The sequence below is a fragment of the Xenopus tropicalis genome, chromosome 9 (genome assembly GCF_000004195.4).
Source record: "Xenopus tropicalis strain Nigerian chromosome 9, UCB_Xtro_10.0, whole genome shotgun sequence".
NCBI lineage: Eukaryota > Metazoa > Chordata > Amphibia > Anura > Pipidae > Xenopus > Xenopus tropicalis.
This window is the reverse complement of record NC_030685.2, coordinates 47,378,087-47,391,166: the sequence shown is the minus strand read 5'-3', so window position 1 is coordinate 47,391,166 and position 13,080 is coordinate 47,378,087. Positions and strand designations below refer to the sequence as shown.

Genomic DNA, 13,080 nt, shown 5'->3' with positions numbered 1-13,080 from the left:
GGCATGCGGAAGCAGTCATGTCTAGATGCATGAAACTCACAATGCACATGAGCATCATGACGTGTGCAACAGGAACATCCTCCTTGGCTAGAGAAGATAGCAAAGACGATTCAGACCATACAAGTACAAAATGGAGAAAAGACCAATAGTTTATATGTCATGATTCTGAAAGTTCAAGCAAAAACAAAGAATTTGTTCCAAGGCTTGATTAGTTCTTTATGTTTGAACATTGCTCTGAAAATTATAAACCAAAGAAAAATTTAAACCAATACCTAGTAGTTTCCGAAGGCAAGCCAAAATCGCCATACAAACTGAACTCCACAATTAGAACCAATAGACGATAGAAAGCCATGGAGCGAGAAAATGAAAATATTTAACAATGATTCCTATTAAAAGAGGGGCAGATGAAAGTTTCTTTAAGGGACCAAAAAAAAAAAAAAAAAAATCATCTTAGTAAAGGAATTCCTAGGGAAGTAGAAAAATCTGCGTATTTAGGCAAATTTATAATAAATTACATGGAGATACTTGAACGGTGTTGACTTGGAACTTTAGGCTCAAAGAAGTCTGCAAGGAATAGAACAAGATATCTTTTACTGTGCACGAACAGGACAGGTGGCATCAAAAAAGGGAAACATTTTGAACAAGAAAAGGCCACCACAAATATCTGAAAATTAGGTCAAGAGACTTCCTAATACTAAAATGAGGAACGACCCTAAATGAGTAACCACGACACTTCGGATTGAGGAATAAAAGTCTTACCTTAAGGGCATTCTGGTGGAACCTCAGAAACAGGCAAAGCCAAAGCAATAACTCGCTCAGGTTGAATAACAGGGCTGGAAGAGATAGTCATGGTCTCTTCCTCAGGCAAAGTTCTGGAAACTGCGTCTGATTTAATGTTCTTGTTCCAAGGTCTGTAGAAAATGACAGACTTAAACCTGGAAAAAAATAATGGCCAATGAGCTTGACAAGGGAATAAGTCTTTTAGCAAAGAAAATATATTCCAAACTCTTATGATCCAGGAGAATAGTAATAGGTTCCACTTCCCCTTGCAACAGATGACACCACTCTTCTCAAGATAATTTTACTGGCAATAATTCACAGTTGGCAATATCATAATACCTTTCGGCCTAAGATATTTTCCAGCAAATGAAAGCACAGTGATGAAGAGGACCTTGAAAGTCAACCCATCAGAAGTGTCTACTTCAAGCATCACCAGCATGAAGTGTCAGGGTGGATTAGGACTGGAGCAGAACCCGAAGGCAAATTTAAAGGACTAAAGTCGTTTTGAGCTTTGGGAGACTAGGAGACCTTCAGTATGAAAGCGGAAATAGCAGCAACAATTTAGCAAGTTGGAAAAACTGAGGAAACATTGAATGGCTTTCAGGCCAACAGATTTTGACCAAGCCAGGATTGCAAAAGCCAATTTACCAGAAGAGGAGATAATAGGTCATAAAAAGGGAATCTTATGCTTATGGAATTCTGATTTTATTCAGGTATAGAGGAGGAATATGCAAGGATGTCATACAAATAGACCATGACACAGGACTGAAGTAAGTCCTGTAAAGAAAAAGGTAATTAAATGAATCTTGGAAGACCACAGGAGCATTATGTAACTCAGAAGGCATAACCAGATACTCGTAATGACCATCCCTGTTGAATGCTGTCATCCATTGATCTAACTGTGTGATACAGATAAGACTATACAAAAATTAAGCTTGGAACAATTCTTGACTTCTATTAAGTGTTCAGGAATGAGAGCAAAAGGTAAAGATTCTTGATCATAATTTTGTTTGGACCATGATAGTCTATATATGGTCTAAGGTTACCATAATTCTTTCAGACAAAAAAGAAACTGTCTCCCAGAGGGAATTAATATTTTCTGATAAAGCCCAATGGTTTGGGTAGAAAGTGGTACCTTGAGTGGTGTTAAACTCTGCAAAGGAGACATCATTGAAATTCCAACTGCCCTGAATCCCACAGAAGAATACACATAAGACAGATCCTATTCTCTAGGAGATAACTGATTATGACAAAAAACAAAATTTTATTTAAAAATGTATTGCAAATTGCTAAGAAAAACAAGATTAAAAACTAATGAAACATGAGTAAAAGTACATTTGCGAGTTAAAGTGTTTGAAAATCAAACAAATGATATAAATGTTAAAGAAAAGATCTCAGGTTCAGACTAAATTAGAAATCACTGGTGGTTGTGGATGGAAGTATAGGAGAACTGATCAATTACAGGCATATGTAAAGATGTAATATCACCCCTATTAACATTATACAGCGCTAAACCCATTGTCCTAACTGTTTAAGATTATAGAATTTTAACATAACTTTTTTGTTTACATCTCGGTCATTCAAATGACCTGTTTTTTTCTTTAGATGTGCTAACAAAATTGCTGTTTTTATTTTTCAGCCTCTTAGGAGGGTCGCAGTATTTAGATGCTCTGTTAAGCATGCAAAAGGACTCCCCAAAGCCAAATGGAGAAACATACTTTTCAGATCCCAGACTTACTGCTAATGGGTTTCTAATTAAAATAATGCCAGGTATGTACTTCCATGTTAACTTTGTCACAAGTGATAAATGAGTAAATTTGCTTTAATTAATGTAAAGTTTTATTAAATAAGAATACTTGACTGCATTATTTTGCTATTTTGCTGCTTATTAAAAGGGTTTCCAATTATATGTAAAATTATAATTAATACAATAATGTGTTAATGTGTATAAATGCACAATATGCAAGCAAAAATATTGAGTGTGGCGGCTTATGTCAATCAAAAGGGGAAATCTTTGTGAAATGGCATATCAGATCATCATCACTTAAGGAGGGAAATTTGCAGTTTAAAATTATATACCCTAAATATGTCACCAAATGAGGCAAAGTTACAAAAAAATCCTTCAACAGATTATCAAAGATTGTGATATAAATTTTGTATGTTTGGTGTAGGATGTATGTTAGGGCCATTGTTAGCAACTGTTGTTGAACCTGGTTTCTAGTTCGAAGGCATTTCTCAGCTGAATATACTTTTCCATTCTGTTACAGACTATAAAAATCAGTTAGGTCTACAACCAGGAGCCTTATGCTAACAGGAATGTGGGCCTCCTGATTGAGCTTTATGATGTATTTCTTCCCCTCTGCCTGTGTCTGTCATTGCTCTCAGCTGCAGATGCATTATGTTCAGCTTTAGGTAATTGCACCAATAAAAGGTCTGTCTAATTTTAGAAGTTTTTTGCTTTATTGCCATCTGGGGAATGATATTGCAGCATCTGTGGTTGGCCAATTAGGCTGTGCAACAGTATTATTCCTCAATCTTAAGATTTAGAATTTTTTGAATTTTTGCTTTTAATCTTTTGTTGGGTCTTTTAATAGAAACCCAGGGGGTTCCTGGGTGACATGTTTCACTTCTCTGATAAATTCACAAAAATTTGCAAAACAGTGTAAATTTTTGCACCAGTTTTGCTGCAAATCCATGCCTGGTGAAAAAATGTTTCCCTTTCCTGTATCATTATGTTGCTATGGTGACAGCTGTTCTTTGAGTCATCAAAAATAGGGAGGTTGTTCATGTTGTTGTAAACTGGTTCTTCTGTTCTTACTAATCCATTCTTATATTATAAATAGACCATGCTTTGAGGCAGTTTAATAATATACCCTGTATGCTTTTCAAACTTTTGTGTAAAGTTCATTTTTCTGAACTAGTCAAGCACCTCATAGCTTGTTTCATTCAATGTAGGACAGAGATGGCAGGGGCCCACCATAAAATCCTGGACAATGGGCCCGCTCTCAAAACATTTAGTCCTCCTCTCCTCCATCAAACTCTCTATTCTCTTTAGTCTCTAGTCTCTTTACTATTCATACTATATTCTATTCTTCTATCCATCAAGCTTCCTTGTTCCCATACAGAAATAGGGAATGACCATGAAATAGGCTAAATAGTTAGAAGCAAGAGGGCCCACTGACACCTGGGCCCACCGGGAGTTATCCTGGTATCCTGGTGGGCCAGTCCGACACTGGTTTCATTGCTGCAGACATATTAGAGACATGTTTTATATTATAAAAATCATTATATAGCAGTATGGGATACGTTATCTGGAATTCCACTATCCAGGAAGCTCTGAATTATTGGAAAGTCATCTCCCATAGACTCCATTTAAATTAAATTATTCAAAACCACAACCACCTTTAAAGGAGAAGGAAAGTCATTTTGGCATTTTACTGCCAATAGATTTGCCATATTAGTGCCACATAGGATGCTATATTTATTCAGCAGAAAAAATATTACTATACCTATTTACTATACCTAAAGAGCCCTAGAAGCTCCCTCTGATAGTAGCTTCCATTTAAGCTTGGTCTTGGTAGCTTCCTGCTGCAGTTCTAGCCGTTAGAAGCTCAGATATCACACATTCCTAAGGGTGGGAAGTGATTTCTCATGCATTTTTATGGGAGGGGTAGCAGGAGAAGGGCGGGAGACAGGAGAGAACTGAGCAGACTCAAGCCCCATACCTGAAGGAGCCCTAAAAGAGAGGAAGTCTAATACAGAAGAACATGTTTCCAGAAAAGGAGACAAGAAATCCTGTGTTTCTTTTGATCGAGGACTCAGTGCAGCGTTTCTGTGAGTGCTTATCCCTGTATTTAGATCTTTCTGATAAAGCTTACTTAGTTTTTACCTTTCCTTCTCCTTTAAGGTGCAAGCGTGTTTTAACAGGATAGGTTTGGGAGGAAACAAAGTATTTGGTAGCAAGAAGAAAAGGATTTTTCATATTACTAGTGCAAAGACAGGATTTATGAACAAATTCACTCGTCCCAGGTTGTGGACACAAATAAAAACTTATATTTGCCCTAATAACAGCTCTGTTCTGTCTCACTTCTCACTCCTTATAGCTTTTGACCTTTCCATCCCCAATTTTTGCACTCTCTCCCCCTTTCCACTTCTTTTTTCTCTCAATATATGCTCTTTTCCATAACTTCATTGATGCCTCCTCTACATGTCTGCGTGCTCTCCCCTTCCTCCAAACCTTTTCCTTCCATTTGGATGCTTCTTCATCCCTATTGTGCCCTTAGCCAACACACTGGGACACATTTCACTACCTAGCTGTGGGCACACATTACCAAAGTTTTGCAGGCAATTAATCAGAGAAGGGCTTTTAATACTCAATAATGTCTTTGTGCTTTTACATTTGCAATATGTTATGTTGTAATGTTTTAATCATACCATGAATTGCCATTACTAACAACTTATATACAATATGTTAACCTGTCAGTATGTGGATGCTTTTACAGCAGTGGTAGAACATAGTTATAAAGTGCTACAAACAAAGCTTTATCTATTTTTCTGCCAGTGGATTCAACACATTTGGACATTTACGGCATATTATATTTTATACTTATATTTTATCAGGGATGTTATATAAAATGATTATATAATATAATATATATATATATATATATATTATATATAAAATAGTCCATAGGGTGCACACCATTTGCAGCAACTAAACCTGGGTGCTAGTACAAAAAAATGCAATGGAACAAGTTTGTGCAGTGCAGAATTATTCACACAGTGAACATATTTGCCCTTCCCAAGTTTATAATTATAACACTAGACAAGACTGGTGCATTTAATATGCAGATGTCCTTTTAAGCTTATTGCAAATTTTTATGTGCACTGGACACTAGTTTGATCTGTCGACTACCATTGTGTCCTATGGAGGTTTAGAATAGTAGAGGAATAGAATAGTCAGTGACAGCCTGTCCTTCACACATTTTCAAGGATAATTTAATCCCAGCATTGTTTTCTATTTCACCCAGTTTCAATGGGAAGTTAATCCCCCTCATTGTTTTCTGTTTCACCCAGTTTCAGGGGGAATATAATCCCCTCACTGTTTTCTGTTTCACCCAGTTTCAGTGGCTAAAATTGATGCTGGCGCAATTCCTGTTTGGGTAAAATTAAGAGGATTCCTGAAAATGAACATCCATTTAAACTCGAATTCTTCAAGTTTTAATGATACTTTCGGTTTGAAAAATTTGGGTCTTTCGATTGTAAACTCAAAATACCATGTCAAGTTTATACGACTTTCAAGGCCAGAAAAAAACGAATTTTAGTTAATCAGCCTCTTAGTGTGTTTTATTACATTTGGGGGTAAAACTTGTTATGCTAAAGAGAGGCTGGGAAATAAAGATATGGAGGGGTTCACCACTCTGTGAAACACTGCACAAGCAAATATTGCAACAATTTAAGAATAATGTTCCTCAGCATAAAATTGCAACTAATTTGGGAATTTCATTATCTACAGCACATAATACCATACAAAAGATTCAGAGAATGCAGAGAAACTCTGTACGCAAGGGGCAATGTCCAAAGGCAGTATTGGATGTTTAGGGACTCAGGCCTCACTATTGAGTGGTAGGCATAGGTCAGTGTGCCTACCACTATATTTTGGGGATGGAGACATAGGAAGGAAACCCTGATTAAGCACCATCCAATGGAGGGATGAAATGTTTATGGCCTGAATGATGTGGTAATTGGGTATATTGAAAATGCAGCAATCCAATATCAAACACCAGTAGGAAAGGTAGCTACAAAGCAAAATCCCTTCATAAAGTGAAAGTTGCCACTGAAGAGATGAGTAACAATTTTTGCACTAAACTTTTAAAGTTTAAGTAAATGTGAGGGGGATGCCACTGTTGAAAATCAGCTGATATGCAGTTTTCATGCTGTACACAGTTGGTTCCTGACTATGCCTGCTTAACTAAAGAATACGTTAAGATACCCAGAGCAGACCGGTATTTTTGAATAAATGAAGTCTAAATGTTGTTAATAGCTAATTTGCGGCTAATCACACCCATATGTGTTAATGTATTATGCTTGTATGGCACTGGGCACACAGAGCATTTGTTCCGGGAGCCAATCTGCTTCTCTCACTGGTCAAGGTGGGTGGGTGGCGATAGGGGGCAGCCTAGGGGGAAAAATCCAGCCCTGACCCCCTAGCAACCAGATATCTGCTAAAATTCTAAAGTGGAGAGCTGCTAAACAAAAATCTTGATTCAAAAACCCATGCATAATAAAAAATGAAGACCAAATGCAAAGTGTCTCAGAATATCACTCTCTACATGCTTTGTTAATTCTTTGCATTTTAGTGCATGATATGTTTCTCTATATTATAAAAAATTTGATTTTTTTTTCATGCATTTGAATTCTATTATTGTGTGGAATTACACAAAAATGTAAGGAGATTTGAAAAAAAAAATATGTAGACCTCCTCCTTTACTTACTAAATTGTAAATTAAACATAGAAAACAGTGTCATTTAATATAATACATTTGCATCTCCATTGATTTTGGAGCTTCTTTTTATAAAGTCATATATAAGTTTATTATATACTACTATGCACTTTTTAACTCTAAATCTCTAACCTATTTAAAATGTAATATATCTGTTTTTTAGGAAAGTCACCTGTTGAGAACCACATTGCGATTGAAGGGATGGCTAGCGGCTTGCCTTTTTATGGAGTGTCAGATCTAAAGGAAATCCTAAGTTTTATACTAATTAACAAAAGCAATAAACTATGTGACTGTAGACCAATTAAAGTGTGGAATTATCTTGAGGTAAGAAAATTGTCAGAAATTTTCATAAAAGACTGTTTAAATTGCACCACCAGTATTCATAGCAGGCCCCACTGAGGGAAGGCCAAGTTGTGAATGTGCTCCCTGACACAGTACTGAAAAACTGAAGTTCTAATTAATTAAAGAAAATTTCAAGAAATGCTGCTGTGCTGGATTAATTGGATAGCAACACTACTTCCAGTGCCTCTTAGAGAATCTAGCCTAAAAATCTTGCAGGTAGTGCTACCGTATAAGTGTCATAAAGTTTTAGTTTCCCTAGTAATTGTTTTCTTAAATAACAGAAACATTTTATACTGACACTAGTACCCTTCCAACATCCAGCAGTGCGTTTGTGTCTGAGTGGGTTAGTGGTGCATGCACAATACATTCAAGTTTCAGATGACCCAGTCTGTGATGTGCAGAAGTCTGAATCTGGTAGTAAAGAAGGGTGCAATCTCTGATATGTTTTGGGTGGGGGGAGGCACTTCCAAAAAAAGTTATTATTCTATTAAACTATAGTAACTGCAGTACAAGGAATATATAGTTGTATAGGGTTGAAAAAAAGACCATCAAGTTCATTGTATCAGATTTTATTTGACTGTATAAGATCAAAAATGCAGAGAGCTTCTGCAGTGCACTATTGTGTGCAGCACCACTTTTCTGCAGTTCCTGTGCACCGTCAGTCTACCTTAAGAAAATAAATGTGAGACTAGTAGGAATGTATATAACTGTATATTTCTTTATAGTGTTCTGTCAGTCCATTTGGTGGTGGGAGGATTTAGGGGCAATAATTACATTCACAGGGAGAAGAACTGTGGGTTACTCTCTCTCTGGGCTATAGTTGCAATTAGGCAAATATTTTGCACTTACTGTAGTTGTTTAACTCTGTTTCTTGTTTTTGATAGGGAGAAGCTGTAAGATTGTCTCGCCAGCTACCTATAAACCTTTCCAAAGAAGATGTGCATGACATCATGCACAGGCTAAACAATCAATGTGGAAGTGAAACTAAAGCTTGTCTCCATGGTCATCTGTTTTTTCATCATTTAGCAGATGTTCCTAAAACTGATTGAACCATATTGATACTGTACACTGAATTACACATTTCAGTTCATTGCCAAAAAGATCACATTCAAATAAAGATTACAAACAGAACCATTTCTACCTAAGTGCTGTAAGTTATTTTTTAAGTTGAGACCATTTTGCAGTCTGTTTCACCTAATAAGTTTAATACTCATGATACATGTTTGTTTTTAAGAAGTTAACTGACTAATCTTTATTTTGAAACTTTTTTTCTAACATTTTTGAAAATATGGAAATTAAAAATAAGTCAAAAGATTTTGAATAAATTGTGTTTAGTTGAGTTTCTATGGTCTGTAAAGCAATATGATGCTGTTAATTTGAGCAGTCAAACTGAAGAAGCTGCTTGGATAAAACATCTTCTATGTTTACTCAACAAGTCCAGTTGCTCTAGATTTACTTATACTAGATATACTATGACCTGATGAATGAAAACTTTCATAGTTATGATGCTGTTAATATTTTTGCCATTTTTAAGAACTGGACATGGACAGCAGCAGATGATGTTCTAAACCTATGTATAATCTATTATCTTATAAGAGCCAAAATATCTACATATGTATACATATCTATATATCTACGTATATTTGTTTCATATATTAATATTTGTGTAAATATGTACTCCTGGGTCTTCCATAAAACAGCAGAAAGTGTTTTTAATTATGTTATATAGACTTTTCTTAGGGACAGACAAACACTGACTAAGTGAAGCAAATAAACCTAATACAGAAAGGTGCCTCATTGAAATTTCTTGTTCAAAGATCTCCCATTTTGGTAGAATGGGCAGGGTGGGGGTTACATTGGGACTATTTTTTGAATGTTAGTTTATGTTTCTAGTTACCAAAGCTAGGTCACTCAGTATAATTCGATTACACACAGCAGTCAGTGGCCCACAACCTAAATACTTATTATCACACCACAAAGTACAATGGTCGATCAATCAATTATTTCTGGAACATTAGAGATTTGGAGTATCTAAACGTGTTTTTGGAGCTGCTGGACATGCTGTGTCTATATTACTTAGCTTCACAACTTGGTTTGTACCTGCACTAGCAGTTAGATCTATAGAGGGGCTTAGACACTTGCCATAAGATCTAAAATAGACCTTCCAAATATCCCCTTAGTAATGATGACATAATGGAAAGCTTGGAAGCAAGCCCTAGCTCTATATCCAATTAAAAAACACCTCTTTCTCCAAACCAACAAAGGTATCCAACATCTGCAACATATTTTGAAAGGCTTATACTTCAGTTTATATGACTTCATGAAAACATAGGATCTTACTCTTTTTAAACACTTTTTACTAAGGCAAGGGTTTAAATCCTGCTTTAGTACCATAACTTTGATTCAACACAATTTCAAATTAGTTCTCTGGTCTTCCTATTTGACTAAAGGTGGCCATACACGTTAAGATTTTTCTCTCCCTAACGACCAATATCAATGTGATCCAACAAATCCATCAAGTTATTGTAAGGTTAGTGGGCACTGAACAATTGCACAGCTAGCGATGTTTCATCCAACAGGTTTGAAATTTTTTTATCGCTAGCATTGTCGAATTGTTTGCAGGACCAAGCAGGTAGATTTTCTAGCTTCAACTAGACATTAGATGTCTAGACTAGATACGGTTTGATGGTTTTCATTTGTAGACAAATCATACTTTTAAATGATTGTTTCAGGATACGATTGGTCCTACAATAACTAATACTGAACAACTGCTTACAGCTGGTCAATTACATGCTCCCATTAATTAGACTCACACTTACAACCAGGGGTACTCCAAATAGATTTAATAACATTTGAAGTGCATCTTAAGAAGCTGGACTAGGAGCTTGGAACCAATGAAGCCCTCAACAAGGTTTGAATAGTGCTTTTCCAATTTACTGTATATTTTCTGACAATAACAAGCAGTGAAAAACCAACAGTGGTTCCTAGCTGTCTCTCCTGTATTGGTTTAATCTGGCTAAGTACAAAGTACTGTTTTATTAATACAGAAAAAAAAGCTAATAATTGTTTAAATCATTTTTAAATGCTTAAAGGGGAACTATCATAAATAGGAATCTGCTTAACTTGGCTAAGGTCTGACAGACAACTTGTGCTGTCTCACCTGCCCACCTTTCCTATCTGATAGAAAACCTGGAAAAGGCTTTGAAGAGGATCTAAAAATTCATCCCTATTCACCCTTACATTGTCTGTCTCACTTACCTGAGTCACTATTTATTTTTTGGTTATTTATGATCGCTTGCCTGTTTTGAGCAGCAGCAATCAAGTTATTTAGTACTAAGGCTCAACAATTTATAACATACATACCAAGTGAGCTGGCAGGTGATGTGTGAGTTGTAGTTAAATAACTTTAGGGCATCCACTTGCACATTCCCATAAAACTACGATTTACCTTTTGTATAAATTAATAACTTAATATCAATAAATGTTCTAGGAACAGTAACTTGTGCTACTGTTTCTGCAATAATATTGTCACTCTTTATATGTATTATTATATTTATTGTATGCAAGCTAATCGATAACAGAATAAATGGTCATTTCTTAAGACTACATGGACTGGCTATAGCAGAGTAATACTACAGGTGGGCCTGATTAGACTCAGTTGGCTAATTAAGAAGCCTGAAAGCCTGGCTAGTCAGTCTGCAGGAGAGCTCTGACCAGGGTCGGACTGGGGGGTCCCGCCCCAGGGGCCCTGCAGGTGATCCCGGCGGCTTTATCACTGCCCCTGCTCCAGTTAAAAGCAATCAGACATGCACAGTAGTTGGAGAGAAAAGGAGTGTTCTGCAGCAAAATGGTGGAGCTTCACACTTTTAAAGAAGTCAGTAAAAGATCTGCTGTCCCTCTGATTGTCAAGTCAGTTGAATCAGTACTGGGGTGATAATGGCATGTTTGAAGGAGGATGTAATTTTACCAGCTGAGAGGGATAAGTTGTATATGTGGGTTAGTGAAGGAACAACAGTGCATGTAAGATCTTTTAGAAAGTGTCATATAATGAGAACCAGAAATGAAGTGGTGGCTGGGGAGGAGAGCAGCTTGCATTTCAATCCCTGCATTTATGTTTGTTACTTGATTCTAGTCCGAAGTAGTTTCTTTTTAGTTTTTTAGTTTGATCATATTTACCCCAAAATATATGGTATTCTGGGGTCTTTTTACTGTCGGGGGGGTCTTATGACCTAAAACGCTGGCAATTAGTGATAAGCAAATTTGTCCCATTTTGCTTCACCGAAAAATTTGTGAAATGTGAAAGATGACGCACATCTAAAAAATGAGGCGAGTGTAAAAAAAGTTTTTGATGTGTGTCATTTTTTTGTCGCTCGGTGGTGACTTTTACAGCCATTTTGTCAAAAAATCTGCCAATGGCAAAACACGGAAATTCGACAAATCCATTCCTGACGAAAAATTTCACTCATCACTACTGCCAATGTGCTTCATCGGCAGCTGCTGCATTGCCAGCCAAGAAAATGAATATACAATGTTTTCATTAAGGCCACATACATATACATACAGATTACTAGATTAATGAAATCCATGCATATTTGGCATTAAACTGTTCAAATGTCACCTGGCATTTTTATTTAGGATATTTTCATTTTTCTGTAAAATAAATTGTGGGAGATAAAATACTGAAAACTGTAGAATTGGCAATTTTCAGAGATATTATGATGTAACAGATTGTTGAGGACCCAACCAAAAATTATGCTATAGTGGATCTAGTGAACAACCCAAAATGAATAGTGGATTGTAGCACCTTGAAATCAGTACTTAAAGAATAAGTAAAAAATCTTTACAATTGCTTTGTACAGCCCTCAGAATAACACGCCTATCTCCCAACATTCAGATTTATTTTGTTACAATCAGCGGAACAGCAGATCTGTTACTGACTTCTTTAAAAGTGTGAAGCTCAACCATTTTTCTGCTGAACACTCCTTTTCTCTCCAACTACTGTGCATGCCTGATTGATTTTAATTGGAGCAGAGGCAGTGAGCATGTCCAGGAGGCACATGTTTGAGGTCTTCATCATCGAAGAGAGAAGGAGAGTTTAGAAATCAAAAGGGGGGCAGAGCTTCCGTTTTAGCATACACAAGGGAATCCACTTACATTAGATGATTAAAGGTTCTATCATAATATGCAAAAAAGTATTTTTTTACTCATATCTGTGAAGTGGTTATGCTAGCAGATACATTAGATGGGTTAAATGAAACGAGGGGCTAGGAAGAAAGTACAGAGTTACTGAAGTTTCCAAAAGCATAAAATCATAGAATTCCATCTTAATATTTGAATTTTTTATTTTTTTTTTACAGTGAGTGTACAGTGGTTTTACTTGCAGAAACATTAGATAACTTCAAGAAGGGGTTGGATGGCTTTTTTAGCTAGTGATATAATACAGGCCTACTGAAAT

The 13,080-nt window shown here is 36.3% G+C and overlaps 1 protein-coding gene across 4 annotated transcripts in view; it reads left to right on the top strand.

Annotated features, from left to right (window-relative positions):
* Positions 1-9,417, top strand: part of pms1 (PMS1 homolog 1, mismatch repair system component) — an 89,647-nt gene extending 80,230 nt beyond the window's left edge. For 3 of the 4 annotated variants that reach the window (XM_012970377.3, XM_012970376.3, XM_031892621.1), the window contains 3 exons: positions 2,420-2,550; positions 7,447-7,607; positions 8,510-9,417. In XM_012970377.3, the coding sequence (XP_012825831.2) occupies positions 2,420-2,550; positions 7,447-7,607; positions 8,510-8,674 (457 nt within the window). In that variant the 3' untranslated portion in view covers positions 8,675-9,417. 4 annotated transcript variants of the gene reach the window in all.
* The last annotated feature ends 3,663 nt before the right edge of the window (positions 9,418-13,080 follow it).